At 37.1% G+C, this 26,000-nt stretch overlaps 1 protein-coding gene across 3 annotated transcripts in view; it reads right to left on the reverse strand.

Annotated features, from left to right (window-relative positions):
- The window catches only part of MSRB3 (methionine sulfoxide reductase B3), a 192,419-nt gene that overhangs the window by 118,089 nt on the left and 48,330 nt on the right, over positions 1 to 26,000 (reverse strand). For all 3 annotated transcript variants that reach the window (XM_070409794.1, XM_070409795.1, XM_070409793.1), the window contains 2 exons: positions 7,530 to 7,638; positions 5,833 to 5,910 (listed from right to left, as the gene is read on the reverse strand). In XM_070409794.1, the coding sequence (XP_070265895.1) occupies positions 5,833 to 5,910; positions 7,530 to 7,638 (187 nt within the window). The remainder of the gene's footprint in view (positions 1 to 5,832; positions 5,911 to 7,529; positions 7,639 to 26,000) is intronic.

Below are 26,000 nucleotides of genomic sequence, written 5' to 3' on the forward strand. Positions count from 1 at the left end.
AAATTAAAACTTTATTTTCCTAAGATTCTTTAGCTTTCATCTTTTCTAAAAGGCTGAGTGTTACTACATTATTCTATATCCATTTGTATACTGGCATGTGATCTTCACATGGTACTTATCCTCTCTCAGTTTCTTCATCTATAAAATGTGTTGTTGTGAAGATTAAAAGACTTAATGTATATAAAGCACTTAGAACCATGCTTAGCATCTGGTAAGTGCTATGTAAGTGTTAGCTCTTGCATTATTATTGTTCTTACTAGAGGCCCAGTGCACAAAATTCATGCACTAGGGTGTCCCTCAGCCCGGTCTACACCCTCTCACAGTCAGGAGCCCTTGGGGGATGTCTGACTGATGGCTTAAGCCAGCAGTCGGACATCCTTAGCGATGCCATGGAGGCAGGAGAGGCTCCTGCCACTCCGCTGCACTCACCAGCCATGAGCGTGGCTTCTAGCTGAGCAGTGCTCCCCCTGTGGGAGCACACTGACCACCAGGGGGCAGCTCCCTGGTGGTCAGTGCACATCATAGTAACTGGTCATTCTGCCATTTGGTCGATTTACATATTAACCTTTTATTATATAGAATTATTATCATTATCATCATCATTAGTGAACCTATTTAAATGAGTCATTAATTCAGTGCAAGGTTTGGCAAGTAAATATATACGGAATAAAACTATCCTATGTGGTTCCTCAAAGTCTTAAAGTTATCAGGAGCTAATTACACATGAACAATATTGAATAATATTAAGGTTTATCAGCTAACAAAGAAAAAAGTTCCTATTGAGGCTGCTACACCCCTATTTGCTTCTCTTTTCACCCACAGAAATATGTCTTATACACTGTTATGGCTTACTTCCCATTTTCATCATGCTATTGTCTTATTCAAAAATATCTCCACAATCTGTCTGACAATATTCTGACATGCATCTGATCAAACAAATATTTAGTGATTATGATAAGCCAGAGAGTAGAGACAAGCATGGCTAAGACATGTCCTTGCATTGTGGAGTTTACTTATTAGTGGGCAGACAGGCCCATAAACAGATAATTACAACACAAGTCATGTAATTACAACACAAAGTCGGGGAGTGGAGGGAGGGAGTTCCTTGTATGCACAAAGATGGAATGGCATACAAGGAACTATGAGATCAGGAATGAGGGACAACAAAGTTCACCCTGGAAGGCTCTGGTAGGGCTTCCTTGGGGAAAAGATGCCAAGACTTAAAATATTTCAAGTAGGAATTGAAATGCCTTCTTTGGTATCCTTCTTTGGCTTCCTTAATAGGTCCCCTTTAGCACTCCAGCCATATCTCCCATTACTCCCCACATAACTCACCTCCCCACTCCTACTGGACAGTCTCCTAACTATTTCCTTTAAAAATCCACTTCTGATCCTATCTCCAATTCCTCTTCTCATATGGCATGCTCTATCAGGCATCCCCTACCTGGGAAAAATGAAACCCTTCTCTCTGCCTGGTGAACTGTCTTCATGAAACCTGGCCCTGCTTTGATGCAATCACATGCCCTCCTATGATACAAAGCATTTCTTCGAACAGGCACATTTGGGTAGACACTAACATCTTTCCACATTTATAACTGTTTATGTGTTTTCTTACCACTCCAACAAAACTATAAGTACATTAAACGGAAAAGAGTTCATAGATTGTTTCACAACACCTGGCAAAGTGTCAGCCAAAGCAAAATATAAGTGGTCATATATACTTTTTGAATTAAATTATTTCACCAGTGCCTTCTCTGGTTTATCTGATGTGCAATAAATTCATTTTATGGCATTTTAGAAGTTCAAATAACCAGAGGAGAGAACATTCTTACTTCTGTCAGTTAATTTACTAACTGAAAGTCAGTAGTACTTTATGAGAAACAAACTAGCCTGGTAGAATTTGTGAATGTGAAGAAAATGTGAACCATGGAATAAATTACACATTAGGTTTAGAAGCAGTCTGTGAATAAGGTTCTTGTACTTGGAAAGCAGTAAGAAAGCAGTATATTGTTGAGTGGAATGTATTTAGGGCAAAGTACAAAAATGAAATAAGAATAATTGAATGGCCTTTTTTATAAGGAAGTATTATATATATCAGTCAAGTAAATGAAGAGGATTATACAAATATGTGAATGCACGCGCGCGCGCACATACATACACACACACACACACACACACACACAGTGAGTGTAAATAATGGAAACGGCAGTTGGGAAAATAACCTTTTCATATTGTTAATGATTAGGCATTTTCAAACTTAGCACTTTTCTTTCTTCTTTTTATTTACTGTTTCTCTCCCACTGTTATTTCTCATATTGTTCTGCTATTTAGTCTTTTCTGCCTAATTTTCTTCCTTCACTCCCTGCTAACAAAACTTCACATGTTTTCACACACACACCACTCAACTGTTTCCTACAATCTGTGTTCAAAGTACAAAACCAATTATCTAAAGAGGGTATCCAATAGCGATGCCATTGATTCACTGGACCAGTGATTTTCAACTGGTGTGCTGCAAGAATTTTTAAAACATGTAATACCTGACTATTTAGTCAGGGGCACTGACCTCTTTTCCCTTAGACTCTTCTATAATAATAAAAGCATAGTATGCTAATTAAACCAGACATCCTTCCGGACAACCTTCCAGATAAAGCCAGGGCTGCAAGGGAGGCCCGGGTCCTGGATGCCAGAGGGAAGCTGGTGCCGGCAGCCAGGAGAAGGAAGGCCTACTCTTGCACGAATTTCATGCATCAGGCCTCTAGTGTCAAATAAGAAAATGACAATAGCTAACAATAATAGCCATCCAGTGTGTATGAGTCAAAATTATACCTACTTTTTGTCAGATTATCAAAAAATATAGTATTTTTTTGTTATGCCACAGAATTTTAATAATTAGTTTATGTGTGCCAAAAACTAATGAAAAAGGTTGAAAATTGCTGCCCTAGAGGTTAGATTTCCAGAAAATTCCAGAAGGCAGATTTCTGGAAAGTTGCATTATCGTGACACTACAGTGACTTCTCTGCAATTTAGTGAGCTGCAGCCATGTCCTCTCCAACAGGCCAGATCTCAGCCTCAGGGAGAGGGAGATGGGAGGTGGGGCTTGCAGAGAAAACTTTTTCTTGGGCTGTATATCAGTCCTAGGGCAGTCCTTCTTCTAATTGCTATTTCTGTATTCTTTAAAATTTCTATTTACTTCTAGTTTACTAGACAATCCCTCATTATCACAATCCTCTGTTATAGGTAATAATTCCTTATATCAAATCTTCCTGTTCAGATTACTGTGTGGTTTCTGTTTCCAGACTGGTGCTGATTGATACATACTTCCTCTTATACTTTAGAGTAAGAACTAAAATATCTTATCAAAATTTTAAATAATTGAAAAAGTGTAATTTTCTGGTGTTCTATATATAAACTACATGCTTAAAATATTATTTTCAAGACCTTAGAGCTGCCCAGCAGGTGTCACTCTGTGGTTAGGCATCAATCTATGAACGAGGAGGTCACAGTTCAATTCCCGGTCAGGGCACATGCCCAGGTTGTGGGCTCGATCCCCAGTAGGGGGAATGCAGGAGTCAGGTGATCAATGATTCTCTCTCATCATTGATGTTTCTATCTCTCTCTCCTCCCTTCCTCTCTGAAATCAATAAAAATATATTTAAAAAAACAAAACCTTAAAGCTATATATAATGAATAGAGAAGGCCACAATATAACCTAATTTGCTAAGGCAGTCCTATCTGTTATATCTACCAACCAAATCAGGCTTATTATCTGTTCCAAGAAAAGACTTTCGTTTTTTTCTATCTGAATAAGTATATAAATATGCTGATACATGTTCTCATGACAACCATCTCACTTAAGTACTAGTAGACTAGTAGGAAATGGACAGACAGACAACAGAATGAGAGATAAAAGAGCAAACAAGCAGGTGGGCAGACTGAGCCTTACCAAGATGAAATAACATGTCAATAATTTTTTACCAGTTCAATATTTTTTGCCTTGCTTTCATGGGCCCCTCCTTCAGAATTAATGCTGTTGTTTTGCTTTATGCCTTAGAGATTACCCTGGGACAATAAATCACAGTACAAGACCTTTTGTGAAGTGGGAGAAGGCTGATTATGATCAAGGAGATTGTAAGGAAGAAGTGGCCAACCAGAGACTGTCTCAGACACATCAGTTTCAGGAGAGTGTACACACAGAAGCTGAGGACCAGAAAATTGGTTCCCTCAAAACTGTCCATGCCCTGTGGTCCCTGGAAAGTTCTCTGGTAGGAAGATAGTAACACTAAATCAATAAACTACCATTCTACAGCAGAGGCGAACGCAGGGGTATTTCCCCCCTAAAATGGACAAGGAAACCAAATAAGGACAATTTTTTAAAAGTAGAATAACAATATGAAACCATATTCCATAAAAACTTAGAAAATCAAAGCTTTCCTTCCAAGAATGCTAAAGGAAACAGAGGCACTAGCCCATCAAATGTGAAACTTCCTGACCCCCCGCTAGTACCTATGTTTGGATAAGGGTCTTCCTTTTCGTTTTTGTGACTCAAAATTTCACATGGGTTAAATCCTTCATTCACAGTGGTTCTGCTTTTTATTTAAAACAGTAAGTTGTCCTCAGATTTATTACTTTATTGAATCACATGATTAAACAAGAGGTGGAGAATCGTAAACAAAAGCAAAGGGGATGTGGCTAAATTTTTACCTTTTAGGATATTAACAAGTTTAACATGGCTCAGCAACTATCTTAAGTGTTATATCAACTATTATGACACACACTAGAGGTGTTGAAATACAAGGATGTATGTTTTCTGAGAGAAAATGGGTGGCAATTTGAAGGGCTGGGTTTTTAACATGAAGAATAAATACTTAAGAAATCAGAACAGATTCTCAACCAACACTAATGTGCAAAAAGGTTTATGCAAGCTAAGCAGGGTTTGAAACTTTAAAAAAAATTTTTTCAAAGAAACTACTGTTTCCTGTTATTTCTAAAAAAAAAATGTAAATATTAGTGCTTTAAAAGGGAAACATTTATGGAGAGATATGTTTTATATACTACACATATTAAATTATTGTTTGTTCATTTCCCCTAAGAAATTTGTAATTGTTTTAAATACATGACATTTACTCTCAATTAAGGTTTCTGCCTTTTTATTCCCCCAAATCAACATCCCACAGGAAGCACAGGGCTTCTAGGATTTTCTCCTCCTAGATAAATACATTTTTGGTAAGAATTTTCCTTTCTTGAATAAAATTCATAATCTCCAGAATACACTGTCTGAATTAACTTTTTTGTGGAAAAGTCTATGCACTGCCTATTTTATAGTAAACTATTGAGATCTTTAAAATAAAGATTTTGGACCAATGCAAAAACTGTTAAACTCATGTCATGCAATTTGCTTATATATGTACAAGTATCTGTTATAATTCCCATGTTACTTTCAATACAGGTATTGCCCTTCATTGAAGAAATATGAATAATCAACTTGGTGGATATTATTCCACCTGAAGGATACACATGAAGAACTTCCATTATGGTCCAATAAGTAAATGTAGGGCCATTACTTGATAGAAAAATTCAATAAATAGAGAAATATTTTTATACTCACCAAAATCTTTTATAGCTCTGCTAATCACCATGTTTACTACAATGAACAAGCTGATGTTGGATATTTGAAAAATACAAATAATGCAAAATCAACAATTACTTTTATTTTGTGGGAGGGAAACAGAAATATGAAAATCTAGTAATGTAAAGACTCTAATATGAACAAGCACTAACTAGTTTGTTGCCATCTGTGATGTGTCCATAGCCAAAGGTTTGTAACATACTTACTTGAACAATGGAGTTCCACAGACAACACATTTATATATTCCAGGATCTTTGTGATGAGTATATTCTCCTTCAAAGGCACTAATAAACAACAAACAGAGCATTTAAAAAATTAAGTAAAGTTAGCATTATTTCTTACAGAATGTATTTACTTAAAATATATTTCTCTAATAAATCTTTCAAGGGCTTTTTGTCCTATAATGAGAACAGACCAAACATATGGAAATCTGAACATTACTAATATATTTCAAATCTATATAATAAAATGTGCATATAACTACTCCAAACTAGTCCAGGTTAAATAAAAAAATTAAGCCATGTAGTTACGTAATGCTTAGGGGGGAAAAATCCTATTAAAAAAAAAAAGCCTAGTTCAGATTTGCAGAAAAAAAGAGACAACATTATTACATAAGATTTCTGCTACTCTGTAGTGTCCAAGAGTGTACACCAGAAAATGCAGAAGGATCCAAAGACTTCAAGTGGAAGGAGTCTTGTTTTTTGGTTTGAAAAGGAATATTGCAGCTTTAAGGGAATATTTTTCTAAGTTAACAATCTTAAAGGCTAGGAGGTCATTCAGCTAATACAAATCAGCTGTGCTAGCCCAACAAAAAGTCTATGTGCTCTGCAGCTTGTTTTTATTATCCTTTCACCCTCTTTATGAGGTCCAATTTTTTTATAAACAGAATTTTTAAGAATGACCTAATCTCTAGTTGTTTGTGTGCATTAAATCATTTTGCTAGTCATGTACACAACAGGACGGGTAGAAGTCCTCCTGGGCTAGGACTGAAGTCCGCCGCTAGCTCATTGTGTGGTGAGGGTGGACTTTGTCAGGGATTCAACACTTGGTAAATTCAGTAAACAATATCCACTGTGACAGGAAGAGAGTGTTGCCTATTAACAAGAACCCCATGTGTGGTAAAGAGCTCTTTCAGCTCATGAATGAAAACAAGAAGTTACATAATTAATAAATTTGGATCAGAGGTAAGTTACGGCCTTATGCCAAGCTCCATGGTATAAATTAGACAACAAAATGGTTGGATCTTGGCAAGTTACCTTTGAGCTGGAATCAGCTGAGAGAGACTTTATTCACTAAAAAGAGTCTTGGAAGTGAACAAACTCTTTTTTCAGGACTTAGGGCGAACTTCCAAGGACCAAAGCCATGTGAGGGCAGTTATTGAAAATTTTTGACATTCCAACCACAAATGAGCCAATAAATACTTTCTCCACATGTGCTTCAAAAAGAAATTGGAGTGGGGTAGAAAGGAACTAAATTATGCTACCTTCTTTTTGCAGCCAAAACGTCTATACTTACAATGGCCACCTTCAAAATTTCAGCATCCTGGCATAGCGCCATGTCCCTCATGGTTTTGCTTACTGTGATGTCTTCCCAAAAAATGTACCTAAATCGCTATTACTTCCACACATTTTGTAGTAAACTAAAAACAGGCCCTTAATAAAAGCCTTGTGACTTTACATAAGATAGAGTGTTCATTAAATGGGGGAAAGAATAAATAAAACTTAGTCTTAACCTAAACAATACCATTTTCAAACCTTTCCAAGGATCCTAATTTGTAGTCTTTAGCAAATAAGTGTGGAATCCTTTAAATGTCAAGGAAGAGGATTCAAAGGCAGAAGTGGGTGGAGGGGAACGAAAAAAAACTAGCTTTCGCTTAATGGCTTTTTCTTACATTTCACCTTACCTTTCGGTCCCTTTCTCCTGAGTGACATGATACTGCAGGGGTGTCAGCCGCTTCCTCAGTTCCTGCTGGGAAAAGACCACCTTACAGTTCTTTCTATCCCTACATGACCCTGGAAAGAGAAAGGATAAAGAGGAGGAGGCTTTTTAGCTTGAATCCTAAATAATTGCTTTGGCTGGCCGCCACAGCACAGCTTCTGCAGTCACTTGTCAATGACCAGATCAGTCCCTAACGCACAAATTTACCTGAACTGCAGCTGATTATTTCTCTCCATTAAACAACAAAAAAAGTTTCTCAAGATTCAGGTGGTTGCACTGGAGCACTGACAAGGTGCTGTATCAACTGCGAGCACATGATAGTAAAAACTCACTGAACACTCACAAGATGGGAGCGCATCCTTTCTGCCTCCCAATACCTTGAAATTCTTTTTTTCAAATAGAAAATTTTAGAAGTATAATTTTATTTACACTGTATGTATAAGATGATGGGCATATTATTACACAATAATTATCCATTCAATAATGTTGGGTTTTATAGTACAGAGCAGCTTCATCATTCCATTTACATTCTGGGTGATTTAAATACCATCTTATTTAAAAAAAATAAAACCAAAAACGTAAAAATATATTTTTCATGACTAGGAATTGTTGTTTTCTGTGATTCTGTTAGATACTTCACTAGATTCTATAGAGTTCTCAAAAACAAATGTCTTTTTAAAGACTGTATCTTACCATGTTAAACAGGCAGCAAGAAACTTTTCATAGACCCCAGGAGAATACATTTTACACTAACGCAGACTCAAGAAGTTCCAAAGAGAGGGTGATAAAAATAGGGAAGAGGAAGGCCAAAGAGAAGAGGAATCGTGAATGCGATTTCATTTAGAGACCTACATTTTCTTTTTGCAAAGTATATCTAGGAACACTTCACTGATTAAGTGTATTTGAAGGGTGAAATAATTTTAATGTGATTCTAATAACAATGGCAGCTTTTATTTCAACCTATACAGACTGCAGTAAAATGTTCAGACAACACCTGTTTGTATGTAGTATTTTATTTTACCTGCACAAACGAGTGAAAAGAAATATAACTCCAGGACAAGGCAACCTTCCCGGCTGCAGTAAAAGTGCTTTTCTTTGCCATCCATCACAGGGGGAAGGAGGCTCACAGATGGCCCTACCTGCAAACATTTCTTGTCATGTTCTGAAATTACTAAAAGAAGGCTTGCTTCGTTTCCTGAATATTAAACTCAACGTCTTTTGAAATATAAAGACATATGATTTAGGTGTAGAAATGCTTTATACTTCTTTTACTTTTAAGGCACCTAATGTTCACAGTATGTGAGTTCCTTGAAATTAAACTAGGAGAAAACTAACCAGTTACCCTGATGGTGGGGTGGAAGGAGGATATCAGCTTCCAGACTCAGGGCCACCAAGGCAGAGGGGTTGGTTCTCTAGGAGAAAATACGGAGGCAGGAAAAGAGCAAACCAGAGGCAAAGGGAAAGGTGCACCTTGGAGCAGGCCAGGGGGTTGTCAAACAGCGCCTTGCCTGACCTTACACACAGCGCATTGGCCCTGCCCTGGCCTGGCAAGATCCTTAGGAAAAGCGGGCCTATCGGTCTCTCCTCTCACTGGGCGCACCCCATGTTACACTAGGCTTTATCCAAACACCTACTACTTACACTGTTAATACGTACCAAGGAGGAGATAGAAATGTTTCCCTGAGAAATGTTTGTCCTGTCAGAACAGACCTCTCCACAGCTTGAATGCAGAACTGCTCTTTCTTAAATTAAATAAGCCATCGACTGTGATAGGCCCCTTTCTGTTCAATTCACTATAGACCTCTTAGACGTTATCTTTTTGTTTTTATTTCTCTGTTTTCTGTAAGGGTTATATCTTTGTTGATTTTGTTCCCAAAAATCATTAATTGCAAATTTAACACAACAAAATATCCTGTTTGAAATTATTCTTCCCAATGGCACGGATAGTTAAAATCTATACAATTAGAATTAAACAATTCTGTCCAAAATATTTTTGCTAATATATGTTCATTCATACAAAAAGACCAATTGTGTTCCCAAAGTTGAGAGAACTAAGCTACCCATCTGTATGTCATTTAGTACAAGAGAAGCAACTGCAGGTTTAAATTACATGGTATTGGATTGCAATTTCCTAACATTGGATGCTTTTCTGCTTTTTTACCTTGAGTCATTTACTAAGGAGTGTTCATAAAAAGTAGCTTAAAGCACAGATGCTTGCAAATCGTTTAGGCAAAGATGTTTCTCTCTTTTTCATTCCCCTCTCTCAAAAATCTCTCTTTTCTGAAGAAAAAGAATAAAACTGTTGGTCAGTATTGACGAACCATGTCAAGTATTTGTAGGAGAAAAGGTAAAATTGAAAACATCTGATTGAAGCAAATAATACAGACATAAAAGCTTTACTAGTGAATGAAGGGTATTGAAGAGACTTTAGCTCATAGATTAGAAATTACTTTTGATCTAAACATTGTTAAAACCAGATTATTTCCCACCATGAACCATCTCATTAACCGCACTGCAGAGACCCGCCGGAACGGCAAGCTTTGAAAGAGTGCTGCTGTACCTTTTGTTAGTCTCCGTCTTATTGGGGAGGGGGATAGAGATTTCATTCCAGCTTTCTTTGTTTGTCTTTCAAGAACCACTAAAGCAGTATTCACACAAATTTTGTAGGAATGTGCCCTATGTCATAGCCTACAAATTATTTGGTTTTGGTGCCCTTAAAGGTCATCTTCCAAATTAGCAAAATTTTCCTACATCCTGGCTTTTCAACCTTAAATATAAATATTGTTTCCTAACTGTAAGTGAGGTTTGTTCTTTAAGAAAGGCTAGTGCTTATTTAAAGTTGTCAACTTGGTACATTTTTATTCTTTGGTCATACTATGTTCTCAAAATAATTAGGCTGTGAAAGTGTACCTAATAGCAAAAGGAAGTATATGTCAACTAGAAACAACTATTGTGATTTTATATGAAACAACTCAATGAGAAGTTAGTCAGATTTTAATAAATTTCTTGTCACATGGTTTAACAATAAAATACTTCCAGGACGACTGAAAGCTATACTATTACATTAGTTCTTTAGCACCACAACCAAAGATTGGCATATACAGGTCAGAGCAAAAGTAGGTTTACAGTTGTGAGTACATGAAACAGAGTTTATTCTTGTAGTATTTTATTTGTTATTGTTATTTCCCATACATACAACTGTAAACCTACTTTTGTCCCACCCTGTATAAACAAAGAAAAGCTTCGCTTTTGTCTCTGATTTCCTTCTTCCTATCCGACTCACTTTCCTAAAGTCATGTGGTGCCACTGTTAATTTTGAAGAAATAATTTCATTTTGAAATTCTAGAGTAATTCATTTGATGGGTTTCCCTTTACTATCTTCACTTAGGTACTATAATTTTCTTATTACACAGGGTAATTTAACATTAGTATTATGTGACATCTGCTCAATGACCTCTAAATTGGCTTAGAAGTATGTTATGAGAAGACTTTTCCCTTTATTTAAATGTTTAATAGAGTACTTTGAAGGTAGAAGTGTGTGTCTATACATGTAACACAAAGTATATTTGAGGGGGCAATACTGCCACTTTGATATCTAATCACAATACCATTCTCTACAGAGTAACTTCGGTATAGATAAGATCCATCGTGGACCCAAACCAAGGGCATTTATTTACTGAAATATGCCCAAAGCCTCTTTTTATATTAAGGCTTGTTCCATATTGTTGCCTCAGAGGCAATATTGTCTTGAAGCTCCAATGGGAAACCTTTGCCCTAAGGAGTAATCAACTTACAGCAAGAGTCCATGTTCTGGCTCGGCCTGCTTCCCAGTCATGTGACCGTAGCCAGGCAGTCTCTGACTTTGTACTACCACCCTCACAGGTCTGCTCTAAGGAGCACAGTACCACTTAGTAAACTCTGAACAAATGCAACATTACGTTATCTTTCTGATTATAGTAAATCCCGCAGTGAAAACTGTATTTTAAAAGGGAGCCAGGTCAGGTATTTCAGTGTGCTGCAATAATTTACTGGTAATTAGTTTTCTATACTAATTCCCTCAGAACAGTATTTTGCTCAAGTTATCATTAAAAATTTTAAAATAGGAATTGAGCCCTAACCGGTTTGGCTCAGTGGATAGAGCGTCGGCCTGCGGACTGAAGGGTCCCAGGTTCGATTCCAGTCAAGGGCATGTACCTTGGTTGAGGGCACATACCCAGTAGGGAGTGTGCAGGAGGCAGCTGATCGATGTTTCTCTCTCATTGATGTTTCTAACTCTCTATCCCTCTCCCTTCCTCTCTGTAAAAGATCAATAAAATATATTTTTTTAAAAATGTTTAAAATAGGACTTGAAAGAAAATAACTGAAACTTAGTACCTACTATGTGCCAGGCACATTTCTAGGCACTTTTACATGAACACATTTAATCCTCTCAATGATTCTGGGAGACAGATGGCATGCCTGTTTTACAGACACAGAAACTGAGGTTCAGAGGTTTAACATAACTTACTAAAGACAAAAAGCAAATAGTAGGTATAGCTGCTCAAGCCCAGGGCTGTCTAATTGCAAAGTCCATGGTCATTGTATTTTCTGTGAGGAAAAAATATGTTGCAACTTACTTCTTTAATTATGCAATAACTTTCAGCTTAAAAACTATCACTGACAACTTAAGATAATAAGGAAGAAAAGTTATAATCACCACAGTACATCCAGAAAAAATAAATACATTTGTCTATTAGCTAACGTCTGTTTTCTGTGTTCATTCCTTCAGCACAGGGTCAGTGACAAGGTTCAAACGGGATTCTCACAAAGTCTATAAAATGTTGAAAGGCTTTTTAACTTCCTGTTAAGAAGTAAATCAGATCTGTTACCTCAATCTTAAAGCACTTTAAAGTCATAAATCTTATATTTCAGTGTGAAAAATCAAAACAAAACCTAAAGATCCCATAACTTTAATTTTGCTTCTAGGATCAGAAAAAAATGAAACTATTAAATATTTTCCCAAGATAATAAGTGAATAGTAGATATCAAGACTATCTTGTTTTGAGTTTACTAGATTAAAACAGTAAAATCCATGTTGAAATACCTTGCTACTATATTTTAAAATAATATACTTTCATTTTAACAAATAAATTTCAGCCGGTTATTAATTTGTCAGATTGGGAATCTGAACAAAATTTTATCCCATATATGCAGTGTTAGGAATTTCTAAATAAGTGGGCATTTATAAAACCATATCTAGTTCATTTTTGAGGTATCATGTAAAATAATATTCAATGAAGGCTTTTTAAAAGTGCAAAGCACAGGGGAGAAAAGCTCTATGCTTGTAGAAGCATAACCAGTCCTTCTGATTTTTTTCTCAGTGTAGACCTATGTAGGGAAAACACTCATAAAATTAACATACAATCTAAAATGTCATGACACTTGCTTACTGTGCTTAGGTTTCCATGAAACTAGGATTGCAGGGCTTACTTTGAAGACCACTGATCCAACATTTTTTCTTACTTTTTTTTTTTTTTTAGTTATAAAAACATTGTCTACAGAATGCCAGGCACTGTACTAAGTAAAATATACTCATTCATTCATTCATTATTTATTGAGCACCTACTATATGCTGGCATTATTCTAAGTACTTAGGATATACCCGTGAACAAAATTAAGATCCTACTTTCATAAAGCTTCCATAGAGGCAGCAGGAGTAAAGGTAGACAGCAACACATAATGATAAATAAGTACATTATATAGCCTGTTAGAAGATGGGTGATAAGTATATGAAGGGGAAAAGCAAAACTAAGTAGAGCACAGAGGACTTTGAGTGCTAAAAGTAAAAGCTGTGATCTTAAATAGAGTGGTCAAGGTAGATCTCACTGAGAAGGTGGCATCTGAGCAAAGCCTGAAGCAAGAGAGGAAGTTGGCTGTGCTGATATCTGAAGGAAGTGCTTTCTGAACACAAGTCAGAAAAGGCTAATGCAAGGATCAATATGCCAAGAAGTTCATACTCCAGTGGTAGAGACAGGTAACTGCAATACCAGTGCTAAAACCTGAATATCTACACTAATAAAAGACAATCATGCAAATTGACCATACCTTTGCTACGCCTTAAGCCATGCCCACCGGCCAATCAGAGCGACTATATGCAAATTAACCCAACCAAGATGATGGCCAGCAGCCACGGAGTTGGAGCAAGCAGGAGGCTTGGTTGCCCCAGTGATGGAGGAAGTGAAGCTTCCTGCCTGCTGCTGCGGGCTCTGAGCTCCACTCAAAGCAACAAAGTTTCAATTATAGAAGATAAATAAACCCCAGATACTTGCTTTCAGTGGGCCGTGGCCACGGAGCTGGAGCCTTGGGTTGCCCCTGGCAATGGAGGAAATCAAGCTTCCCTCCCGCCTGCCCTGGCCAGCTCTGAGCTACACTCCAGGCTACAAAGTTTCAAATATAGAAGGTAAATAAATCCCAGAATAAAAAAAAAGAAAAGAAAAAAAGGAGAGGCTGGGAGCTTCCGTCACCAGGGGAGCTTGGCCAGCCTGAAAACGGCCCTCAGCCCCTCCCCCAGACTGGCCAGGCACCCCAGTGGGGTCCCCCCACCCTAAAGGGGGTGTGGCCAGCCCGAAAACAGCCATCAGCCCCTCACCCAGGCTGGCCAAACCTCCATGGGGTGAGGGTCTCCATGGGGGGGAAGGGGTCTTGACCATCCTGCAAACAGCCATCAGCCCCTCACCCAGGCTGGCCAGGCACCCCAGTGGGGACCCCCACCCTGAAGGGGGTGTGACCAGCTGCAAACAGCCATCAGCCCCTCACCCAGGCTGGCCAGGCACCCCAGTGGGGACCCCCACCCTGAAGGGGGTGTGACCAGCCTGCAAACACCCAGGCTGGCCAGGCACCCCAGCGGGACCCCCACCCTGATCCGGGACAACCTTCAGGGCAAACCAGCCAGCCCCCACCCATGCACCAGGCCTCTATCCTATATAATAAAAGGGTAATGTGCAAACTGACCCTAACAGCAGAACAACTGGGAATGACTGGTCACTATGACGCACACTGACCACCAGGGGCCAGACGCTCAATGGAGGAGCTGCCCCGTGGTGGTCAGTGCACTCCCACAGGGGGAGCTCTGCTCAGCCACAAGCCAGGCTGACAGCTGCCAGTACAGTGGTGGTGGTGGGAGCCTCTCCCACCTCCTCAGCAGCGCTAAGGATGTGTGACTGCAGCTTAGGTCTGCTCCCCGCTGGCAAGTGGACATCCCCCGAGGGCTCCCAGGCTGCCAGAGGGATGTCTGACTGCCAGCTTAGCCCCAATCCCCCGGGGAGCAGGCCTAAGCCAGCAGGTGGTCATTCCCCGAGGGGTCCCAGACTGTGAGAGGGCACAGGCCGGGCTGAGGGACCCCCCCCCCCCCCCGCCGAGGGTACAAATTTTTGTGCACCAGGCCTCTAGTGAATAAATAATTGACTATTTAAATATGCAAAGAACATGTGTTCACACCAGGAAATTTACAATTACATATCTTACTACAGTGTCTCACATTACCTTTACTTCCAAAAGAAATCTCAGTGAATATCCTTTCAGCGAAGTGCTACACTCAAAATAGCCCTCAGAGAGTATCTGTCCGGCTAAACTTTGAATGGAGAAGAGAGACCAAGATGGCGGCATAGGTAAACACCGGAGATTGCTGCCACAAACAACCACTTCAAAAATACAACTAAAAGACGGAACAGACATCACCCAGAACCACAGGAAGGCTGGCTGAGGAGAGACTCTTCAACTAGAAGGAAAGACAACAGCATACCGAGGCTCAGAGGAGGCGCAGTGTGGAAAATATAAAGGTGCGGAGGTGCGCGCGCAAAGCGGGCTGGTGGCTGAGGGCGTGGTTGTCGTTTTCAATCAGGAGGGAGTCTCAGACTCTGAGCTCCAGATCCGGGCGAGTCTCTAGGGACTCAGACTCAAACAGGATAAGTGGGATTGTCTGGCATCAGTTGGAACAGGGCAGCTTTCTCTCCGAGGTTTGCAGTGGTTGCTGGGGTTCTGAGAAGCAGAGCCTCTGGGAACGGGACTGAGAGCAGCCATAACTGCTCCCTCCACCCGCCCTGTTGATCCCCTGCGACCCAACCCGCCCAAGGCCTGCCGCAGAGCCATTTGCTGGATCGCCTCAGGCAAAGGCTAGATTAGCACCTCTCCAGAGGACAGAAGTTTTCCCGCAGCAGACAAAGCTGATTCTCACAGCCAGTCGGCCTGGTGGTCAAATCCCTCTAGTATTAACTACAACAATCAAGGCTTAACTAGAACAAGACTGTGCACAAAGACCACAAGGGGGTGCACCAAGAAAGAATAAAAAATGCGGAGACAAAAAAACATGACAGAAACGGAGGATATAGAGCTAAAAAACGCAATTTTGAGGGCTTGCAATAATGTGCTAGAAGCTGCCAATAAACTTGATGAGAGCCTCACGAAATCTAATGAGACCCTCGATGCTATGATAAAGAACCAACTAGAAATTAAGCATACACAGACTGAAATAAAGAATATTATACAGACACCCAATAGCAGACCAGAGGAGCGCAAGAATCAAGTCAAAGATTTGAAATGCAAAGAAGCAAAAAACACCCAACCGGAAAAGCAAAATGAAAAAAGAATCCGAAAATACAAAGATAGTGTAAGGAACCTCTGGGACAGCTTCAAGCGTACAAACATCAGAATTATAGGGGTGCCAGAAGATGAGAGACAGCAAGATATTGAAAACCTATTTGAAGAAATAATGGCAGAAAACTTCCCCCACCTGGTGAAAGAAATGGACTTACAGGTCCAGGAAGCGCAGAGAACCCCAAACAAAAGGAATCCAAAGAGGACCACACCAAGACACATCATAATTAAAATGCCAAGAGCAAAAGACAAAGAGAGAATCTTAAAAGCAGCAAGAGAAAGAGACTCAATTACCTACAAGGGAATACCCATACGACTGTCAGCTGATTTCTCAACAGAAACTTTGCAGGCCAGAAGGGAATGGCAAGAAATATTCAAAGTGATGAATACCAAGAACCTACAATCAAGATTACTTTATCCAGCAAAGCTATCATTCAGAATTGAAGGTCAGATAAAGAGCTTCACAGATAAGGAAAAGCTAAAGGAGTTCATCACCACTAAACCAGTATAATACGAAATGCTGAACGGTATCCTTTAAGAAGAGGAAGAAGAAAAAGGTAAAGATACAAATTGTGAACAACAAACATGCATCTATCAACAAGTGAATCTAAGAATCAAGTGAATAAATAATCTGATGTACAGAATGAACTGGTGATTATAATGAATCAGGGACATAGAAAAGGAATGGACTGACTATTCTTGGCGGGGGAGGGGAATGGGAGATGTGGGAAGAGACTGGACAAAAATCGTACACCTATGGATGAGGACAGTGGGTGGGGAGTGAGGGCCGAGGGTGGGGCGGGAACTGGGAGGAGGGGAGTTATGGGGGGGAAAAAAAAGAGGAACAAATGTAATCTGAACAATAAAGATTTAATTAAAAAAAACAAAACTTTGAATGGAAGCCAGAGTGCAGGCTCTGCTATTTTACTCCCTTTCACTCTAGAATCTAGATCATTGTTCCCAATCTGGAGTCATGTGTAAGAAGATACTCAATAGATGTTTTACGTGTTGAACTTTTTAAAAATACGTTTTTATTGATTTTCAGAGAGAGAGGAAGGGAGAGGAATAGAGAGAGAGAAAAATCGATGAGAAACATCATCGACTGGCTGCCTCCTGCATGTCCCCGGCTGGAGATTGAGCCCACAGCCCTTGCATGTGCCCTGACCAGGAATCAAACTGAACCGGTAACCTCCTCTTGGTTCCTGAGTCGACGGTCAACTACTGAGTCACACCTGCTGGGCTATGTGTTGAATTTTTGATGGGCCTAAAGAGCAAAATCCTTTGGCCAAACAATGCATTCACCCTTCTGAACTACTTCAGTAACTCTCCCCTTCAGAGTAATCTTGTAGGTGATGGCAGGGAACATGTATAACTGAAGAAAGCATAAAATTAGTACCTAAACTTAGCTTCCACTTTTTTAAAACATTCTTAATTTTCACCTACAGATTCAGTTTAGTTTCATCTGTCCTCCAAGTTCAAAAGATAACACAAAGAAAATAAATCTCCAAGTCTTAAGCATCAGAAAACAACTTTTTTTTTACGGTAAAGATTTTTCTATCCTATATGTGAGAAAAATCATATCTTTGTCATAGTAATAATCCTACTTAATGCCTTTTTTCTGTTTTTCTATTATTTCACCTAAAACAGTTCTATGGATGTTTCAGTAATATTCCATTGATGCATGTATAGAGTTCTAATTAATATCAATGGACATTATAAGCATATCAAAGCAACCCACCATCTTAAACTTCTTGAATTAAACAAGATCCTATGTTTTCGTGGTGCAAAGCTGAATGACAACATTGGTCTTCTGGTTTCCATACTGAAGGTTTGAATAGATAAACTGAGAAATATTTTCAAGCAAGTTTTCCTTCTAAGTAAATAACCTGATAAATTCACCCCTATTCTGTTCACTCCTTTCATCTGTAGACCCTCAGTATTAGTGTATTTACTCTGCAAGGTACTATTTATACAGGCTAATGTAGCATTTGAAATTATCCTCAAATGTCTTTGGTTATTTCTGTTTTATTCTCCCAGGTTATTAATTCTTTGAAGATATAAACTGTTGAGCCTAATATTAACTAATACTTTCTACAACTATTTATTGGACATTGACAATGAATCCAGATCTGTGATGAGCACTGAAAAGTTGAAAAAACAAGCCAAGGTTCTTGCCCTAGGAGAGTACATACTCTAGCAGGAAGAAAAGAAATAACCAATACAATGTGCAGTCTTATAGCAAAAGTATTTGCAAAATTTTGTGTAGACAGAGTTAGCAAAGAAGACATTAACACTCTTAAAGTAGTGCCCACCTAGAGTGACTCTGTCTGGTTATAATTGGGATATAGAATACTCAATTTGCAGAAACAGCATCTATAGGGTCAGAGGGCCAGAGGAAATTCAAACAGGGAACAAAATTCCATCTAGACAAGCTGAGAGATGCAGTGTGATCAGATGTGTAGTGTCAAGGTGGGAAGTACCTTATCCTAATGAAAGGAATGCAGCATCTTTCATGTAAGTGGTATCTATCAGCTAACTTAACAAAGCAAAAAACGAGCCAGGATAAAATGTATATTCAGATTTGTTAGAGGAGAAATTGGGGAGGTGATAAATAAGACAGTTTTAAAATTAAGGGGTAAATGTGCAAACATTTTCTCTCTATAAATCAATGGGAGTAATTATATTTCCCATGACATCTAAAGCCTATTAATGACTCAAAATTCTACCCCTTAATAGTAAGTTCTCCTTTGTGAGGCTGCATGATTTTCTTGAGAGGAGACAATGGAAAGCTTTGCTGCTACGTTCATCCTGATGAAACATTCACCTGAATGACTCTTTAAGATAGAAACCACATTTTACATTTCTTTTACTTGTGTGCAACAAATTTTTAATTTTTAATTCATGTGCAGTAGTCATTCTATCAGCATTCTTTAAGTATCAAAAAGAACTAAAGAGTACATGTCAACTATTTAAAACATAATGCCAATACCAAGAGCAAAGATTTTTATATTACTGTGGACCAGAAAGCCTAGAGTTTAGGAAAATATTTAAAACATGTCTTGATCCAAAAAACATTTTCTGTCTTGCAAGGCATTTGAGTAAAAAGAGAATTTTTAAAGGCATTTCCATCATCAAATGACAGTAGTGGAAGAGAAAGTCATTTAACTCTAAGTCTATCTGATTGCATGTGAAACGTCTGACAAAGTTGGAGTTCCCTGTTTTTAATTTTTTTTTCCAGTATGGGTCTTCACTAGAACATCATAGCCCATACAGAAAAAAAAAAATTAAAAACAGACAGGCTCATTTCCATTCTACATTTCACATGCAATCAAAAAGACTTGCAAAAAATAGCTTTCTTTCCCATTCTCCCCTGCCCCCTTGGGAACACAGACTGCAAGGGAGATGAGAGGTGCAGATGAGAGGTAACCACCCACAGAAAGGAAGGAAAGGAGTCCTCTCTTAGATTATTATGCCGAATTTTATTTAAATATAACATAAGTATTCATTAGGAAAAAATAAAATTTATATTGTCTAAGAGCTCAGCTTTGTAAATTTCTAAAATTACACTGTTGCCAAATCAAATTTAAAATCTGAATTAATTAAGCACAATGAGCAAAAAACAAGTCTGCAATTGCTATTCAATAAAGCAGCTAAATCTGAATCTCTACATTCCAGAAAAATCTGGTAGATTCTAGAGAGAAAAAAAGGTCAAGAATTTTATCACCAAGATAATTAAAGAAAAGGAATTCAGATTTTCTTGAATTATTCAATATCTCCTTGCAGGACAGTGCACAAACTAATATATATTTTTGTCATCTTTGCATGCCCAGCACCTCATAATGTGCCTGGGCAAGAGGAAGCACTAAACAAATATAAGTTGTATTTAAATATTTATTCAACTCTCCATTTTAATTATTGCTATTTAAATTTTCTTCCGGAAAGATATTTTCTAAATAACGTCTTTGCATTTTGTTTCTTAGGAGTTAGTTTAAAAACTACAACAACAGTATTTGCTTAATAAATCAGTATAATTATAAAAAGAATGATGGATTAAATTCTTTTCCTCTTTTACTACTCTGAATCTTTTATTATCTCTCTAGAGCTCCACATTCAAATCTTTTATGTCTAATATTCCATTAACTCTGTGGATTTAAGACTATGAGGTTACCTAATCTAGCATTCCCCAAAATGTATACTGGCTCTGAAAATAAATGCTAAGGTTGTTCCTCCTAGGGGGAGGGAAAGGAGAGAAAGTTTCCATAGTCAAACCAGATTAAGGAAATCTTGCTTACATGGGCTTCTTAATGAAGACCGCTTATGCTGATGTGCAGTATGAAAAATGTGGTATTTTGATGCACCATTATTTTATGCTCCATTAGAAAAGTAAAAAAAAAAAAAAAAAGAGTTGCCAATCAAACTATGACACAATGCTTTCTTATCACAATTTTTAAAGCTACATCCTGATCACCAAGATGATAAAATATAAAATGTAAGATGCACATCCTAGAATTTATAAAATCTGGCAACATGCAGAGTATCTCGGTTTGATAATGGGGTCTGATTTACAGGGTATTCGTAGAACTAAGTCTTTTTATTTTTAATAAGAGTTTGAGCCAAACTGACATTATGTGCTGGGGAGCAAGATCTCAAATGCTTCAAATCCCATATGAGGAAATCAAGGCCCAAAGAAGTTACTTGACATGGTCACACACCTGGTTAATGAGAGCCAGGTTCTCTTGTCTGCAGCTTTCCTCTTTTAAGTTATTCATTCATTACATTTCTTTCTTGAACCCATGCTTTGTTGTGCTTTAACATGCCAATCTTTTACTAACCAATGTGCCCACATTCCATTCCCACCCCCATGCTGCCATCCCCCACCCTACCACCTCCTGCTAATTACATCTTCACATTCCTTCAATATCCTTCAGAAGAACTGTTGTTGTTTCAAATCCTATCCAACAAGCCATTTTGCCACTCTGGCAGAAGGAAGCACAATGCTTCTCAATTCTTCTCCCTCCCTCCCTCCACAGCACAGCAAAAGAGGAAGTGTTTATATAGATTCATAAAACCATCAAGGATATAACTTCCTTCATCCTATATATAACAAAACTTGGACCTAAAGTAGCCATCTTTCTCACCAGGATATAGATTCCTTAAAAACAGAGATCACATTATTTACAATATGACATTATTTTGATACATATGATGATGCTATTTATTCACAACCATTGATTCATTCAACAAATATTTCTTGAACACCTATTAGGTAACAAACACAATTCTAGCTGCCGAGATGGAACAGTAAGCTAAACAGACCCCAAATAAACAGTCTGCCTTTCTGGAGCTCCCTCTGCAACAACCAAGGGTTTCCCTGTCTTAGGAAAAGACTTTGGCTGATCAAACCAAACACTTATTTAATATGCCCCCCGAATTTTAAAATGTTTTTCTAGTTATTCCTCCTTACAGCCAGAGATAAAAGTTGCACAAAATAGATTTCTAGGAAACATCAGATAATGTTGACACCTGATGCTAATATATAATTGAGAAAATTTTAACAAGTATGTTTAATAAGATGAAGAATAGGAATAAAAAATTAAACGGGCTGGTGGTAAAAACAAACCACTAAATGCAAATTAAGCTTACCAATCAGTTTCTTCACCAATACTAATAATATAATCGCAAGCTCTGAAACTTATGATGTTATCTAAAATTTGCACAAGATATATTAAAATATTAATCAAAATGGAATATAACATGAAGAGCTTTATCATTCTATGAGCTAACATGCATTTCTGCAACAAAACCAAATCTTAAAACCTACAGCTACAGAATTTTGCTTTTCCTTTGTTTGCTTAAAATTCAAATAATCTAATTCTTTAAATCAGCATTCCCTTCTTTGCAATTAGGTGGCTGAACATATTAAATATATAGTGTTGAAGGAAATACTTATCATAGTAGTTATTGAGTAAATTTAAATTCTATAAAGGTATACCTCTTACAAACCACCTAAATAACTGACACCTTTGTCATTTCATGGTATATTTTTTATAATATGTATTTTATGTGACTAATACTAGTGCAAAAACCTAAATATTTTAGAAAAGGAGAAAAATAGGGATTTGAAATAAATGAGATGGGGATTTTAAATTTTCAAATAAATGGTTGCTTTTAAATGCAAAGGCACAAAAAGTAGAGACAATTTGCAATTGCATCTCAGTAAAATTTATTTAAAGCATTTTAAATTAAAATGTATCTAGCAAAAGCAGCCATGAGAAATGAAATCTCTAAATAAAATGTTTAGGATGAAGCTATAAACTAGATAAGACTGATAATGAAAATTTATCAAGTAACTAACATTTCTATTAGTGAATCTTTGTGAATTGTCATTCATGCCTCATTCCTTCATTAAACACGTGTTTGTTGAGAGTCAAAGGTGGCTCAGTCTCATTTTAATAAATCCTTCTATAATCTGTTAGGTAATATTATTGTGAACATGTGTTTAGATAAATAAACATCTAATAACTCTACCTGTATAATTCTCCACAACCCATATTGTCTAGGTAATTTAAGCCTGTAAAAGTATCATCTGTTTTTAGAACTCATGTTTTATATTCTTTCCAATCATTATTAATTAGTGAATTTCTCAAACAAAACTAAAATGTTTTAGTTTTTGTACATGCCCATTTTATCTCTGTTGCTACTAGATTTTGCTATATATTTTATAATTAATATATAATATTAAAATTTATTTCATATTTAACAAAATATTGACAAAACACATTTAACAACAATATGCCCAACACCTTATTCATACAGATGCAGTGTTCTATAATATTTAGCCTTATGCACAAATATTTTTTAAAACACATGTAGTAATTAGATGCTGTATAGCAACTTTTATGCATTAACTAAAATGTTATATCATAGAGCTACTAAAACATTTTGTTTTGGAAAAATATAGCTACACCAGAGTACTTATTATTGATCAATATTTTAAATATAAACTTTCTTGGTTTCCAAAAATATTTTAATTCATGCAAAAAAGAGTTCATGCTAACAGTCAACATGTTAAGCTAATAACATTTTCAAGATTCTATAAAAATTCAAAACATAGCAAAACAAAATGTGAAATTTTCTTTAATTCTTGGGTGGTCTGCTGAAGAAAATTTAGCTGCATATAAAACTATAAATAATTGTTAAATCAGCTATTTGGATGCAAGATAAATTAATCTATGAAAACTTGTTTTAGTTTATAAAAAGTCTACACATGAAAGACAATTTCAATGAGATGTTCAAGCATAAGGAAGTTGGAATCCTATTGAAAATGGGAAAAGGTTTTGTATTCCACAAATAGTTTGAATATATGATAAGCAGAAAAATTTGTGGTTTATAAATCCATATGTTCTTAACTGTTTATTCTTTACATACTTTTGTTTAAGTTGTCACAATGTACCTATATGCTGTGTAGCCTTATATGCTGTGAAAGAATGTAAATCTAGTGCCATCTACTGGAAAAAGTGGATACTATTCAATCAATTAATTGCAAATTATTTTGTGAATTATGTGAGTTGAAATTTGTATGTCTATTTTTAAAGAACTATTTGTCTTTTTTAAAAAAATTACTCCAAAGTTTCTTAAGTGCAATCAAATGAGTTAGGTAAGATGAACATGTGGGAATGGTGAAAATGCAGAAGAGAGGGCATTAATCTAAACAGGTGGGAGAGAATTCCATTGGGTATATCAATAGAGAAATCAGAAATACTGTATTCTGATCAATTTTTATATTGGTTTCGTGTGTATCTTTTAGAACACAGGTTTTGAACCCTTGGTCAAATTGGCTCTCTTAAGAGTTCAGAATATCTAACAAAAACCCTTGAAATTATATGAAAAATAGTGTGTAGGTACACATATGTATTTTCTGGATGAGGAGAGTCAGAACTTTATCAAATAAACATGAAGATGGTTTATCTTTTCATGACCTAAAAAGGGTTTTTAAAAAACTAAAATAGAAAGCCAATTATTCAGTAGGTATAGAGCACACTGGTGACTTCAATTTTTCTAAAAAAGGTAAATATAACATCAGATACCATCAATGAACTACTGCCAGCTCAAACTACAATAATAAGTAAGTACTTATTTATGGATGTTGTTTTGGTCTATATCTCTTTACATGCATTTCCTCTTTACAAATGGAGAATTTAGAGCACAGCCAAACAATATTAGTTTGTTCCAGATAAAAGTGCTCAAAAAAGCCAGAATTCTTCATTCTTATTGTAAGTACAATATGCACTTATTCCCTTCCTCAAACAGTTTATTTACCACCAAAAAAACAAACTGTTTGAGAGAAAAAGTAAAAGCAAGTCTGGATAATATACACTGAATCTGTGTTGTTATCTGCTTAGCTACAATGCATACCTAAGATATCCACCATAAGTGAGAAAAGAGAAATTGTTTTTCACTCAAAAGACAACCAGACTATCAGCTTTACTTTTAATTTTCCCATATAAAAAGTCTCAAATAAATTTGTATCTGCTTTAGAGCTGTCACTTCATCTCCATGCAGACTTTCCAAAAGTTTATTCATTCATTTAACAAATATTTATTAAGTGCCAGGCACTGTGCTAAGCTCTGGAGCCACAAGTTCCTGATTCATAAGACTTCTAGTTATATAGATTATATCTACTAGAGGCCCAGTGCATGGATTCATGCACTGGTGGGGTCCCTCAGCCTGGCCTGTGCCCTCTCACAATCCAGGACCCCTCAGGGAATGTCGGACTTCTAGGTTTCAGCCCAATCCTCACAGGCCTGGCCTTCTGGCTGAGCAGCGCTCCCACTGTGTGAGCGCACTGACCACCAGGAGGCAGCTCCTGCTTTGAGTGTCTGCCCCCTGGTGGTCAGTGTGTGTCATAGCGACTGGTCGTTTGGTCGTAACGGTTGCTTAGGCTTTTATATATATAGGTATATAAATTACTTACAAACACCATTTGCAAAATATTTCTCTTTAAGACTTCTAATTTCTACCTTAGAACAAACTGCCACTAAAATCTAGTAAGAGTAACAACCACATATTATGTGTACGATGTTAGAGAAGAATATAGTTTATCACTGTAATTAGTACTATTTAGACAAATACTCTCACTTGGCTTAAAACTACCATGATATCCAGTCTAAGCTACAATTAGACTTCATTTTTATCAAGCATTGAAACTATGTATAAAATTGTGCCTCTTAATCCCTCCTCAGATAATTGCCTCACTCTTGATCTGGAGGAAAGAATTCCAATGTTCAAACATGGAAGGTATTCCTGTCCTCCCACCACTATCTATCAGACTGTCCTGTAAATTCCCAGCCATTGATCAGGGCTGTTTTAAGATTTGTTTTAGCAAAAGCTAAAGTAAAAACAAATGGGGGAAAAATCACAAAATTTCAGAGATGATATAATTCGAATTTCTCATTTTAAAGATAAAGAGACTAAGATCTGGAAAGATTTACTGGTATATTCAAGGTCACGGGAAGTTAATTACAAAGCTGTGGTTAGAGTTTTCTGACTCCTATTCCAGTGCTCTTTTTAATATATAAAAGAAACTGTTAGTAAATTAAGAAGAAATTCCGAGAGAGAAAATTTACCTTTAATTACAAACATGAGCAAACCATAACTCAGATGCACTTAATAAGCTCTAAATTAAAATTATGCTTTATTAAAAAATAAGAAGTAAAGGAAGTCAAAGCTGAAAAATGATAGATCACTCTACTGGGATATGGCCTTCATACAGGTCAATCCGGTTATAATCAACTTTAAGAGCCTG

This window comes from Myotis yumanensis, unplaced genomic scaffold (assembly GCF_028538775.1).
Source record: "Myotis yumanensis isolate MYYU_CA2020_CCGP unplaced genomic scaffold, mMyoYum1.0.hap1 SCAF_3, whole genome shotgun sequence".
Taxonomy (NCBI): Eukaryota; Metazoa; Chordata; class Mammalia; order Chiroptera; family Vespertilionidae; genus Myotis; species Myotis yumanensis.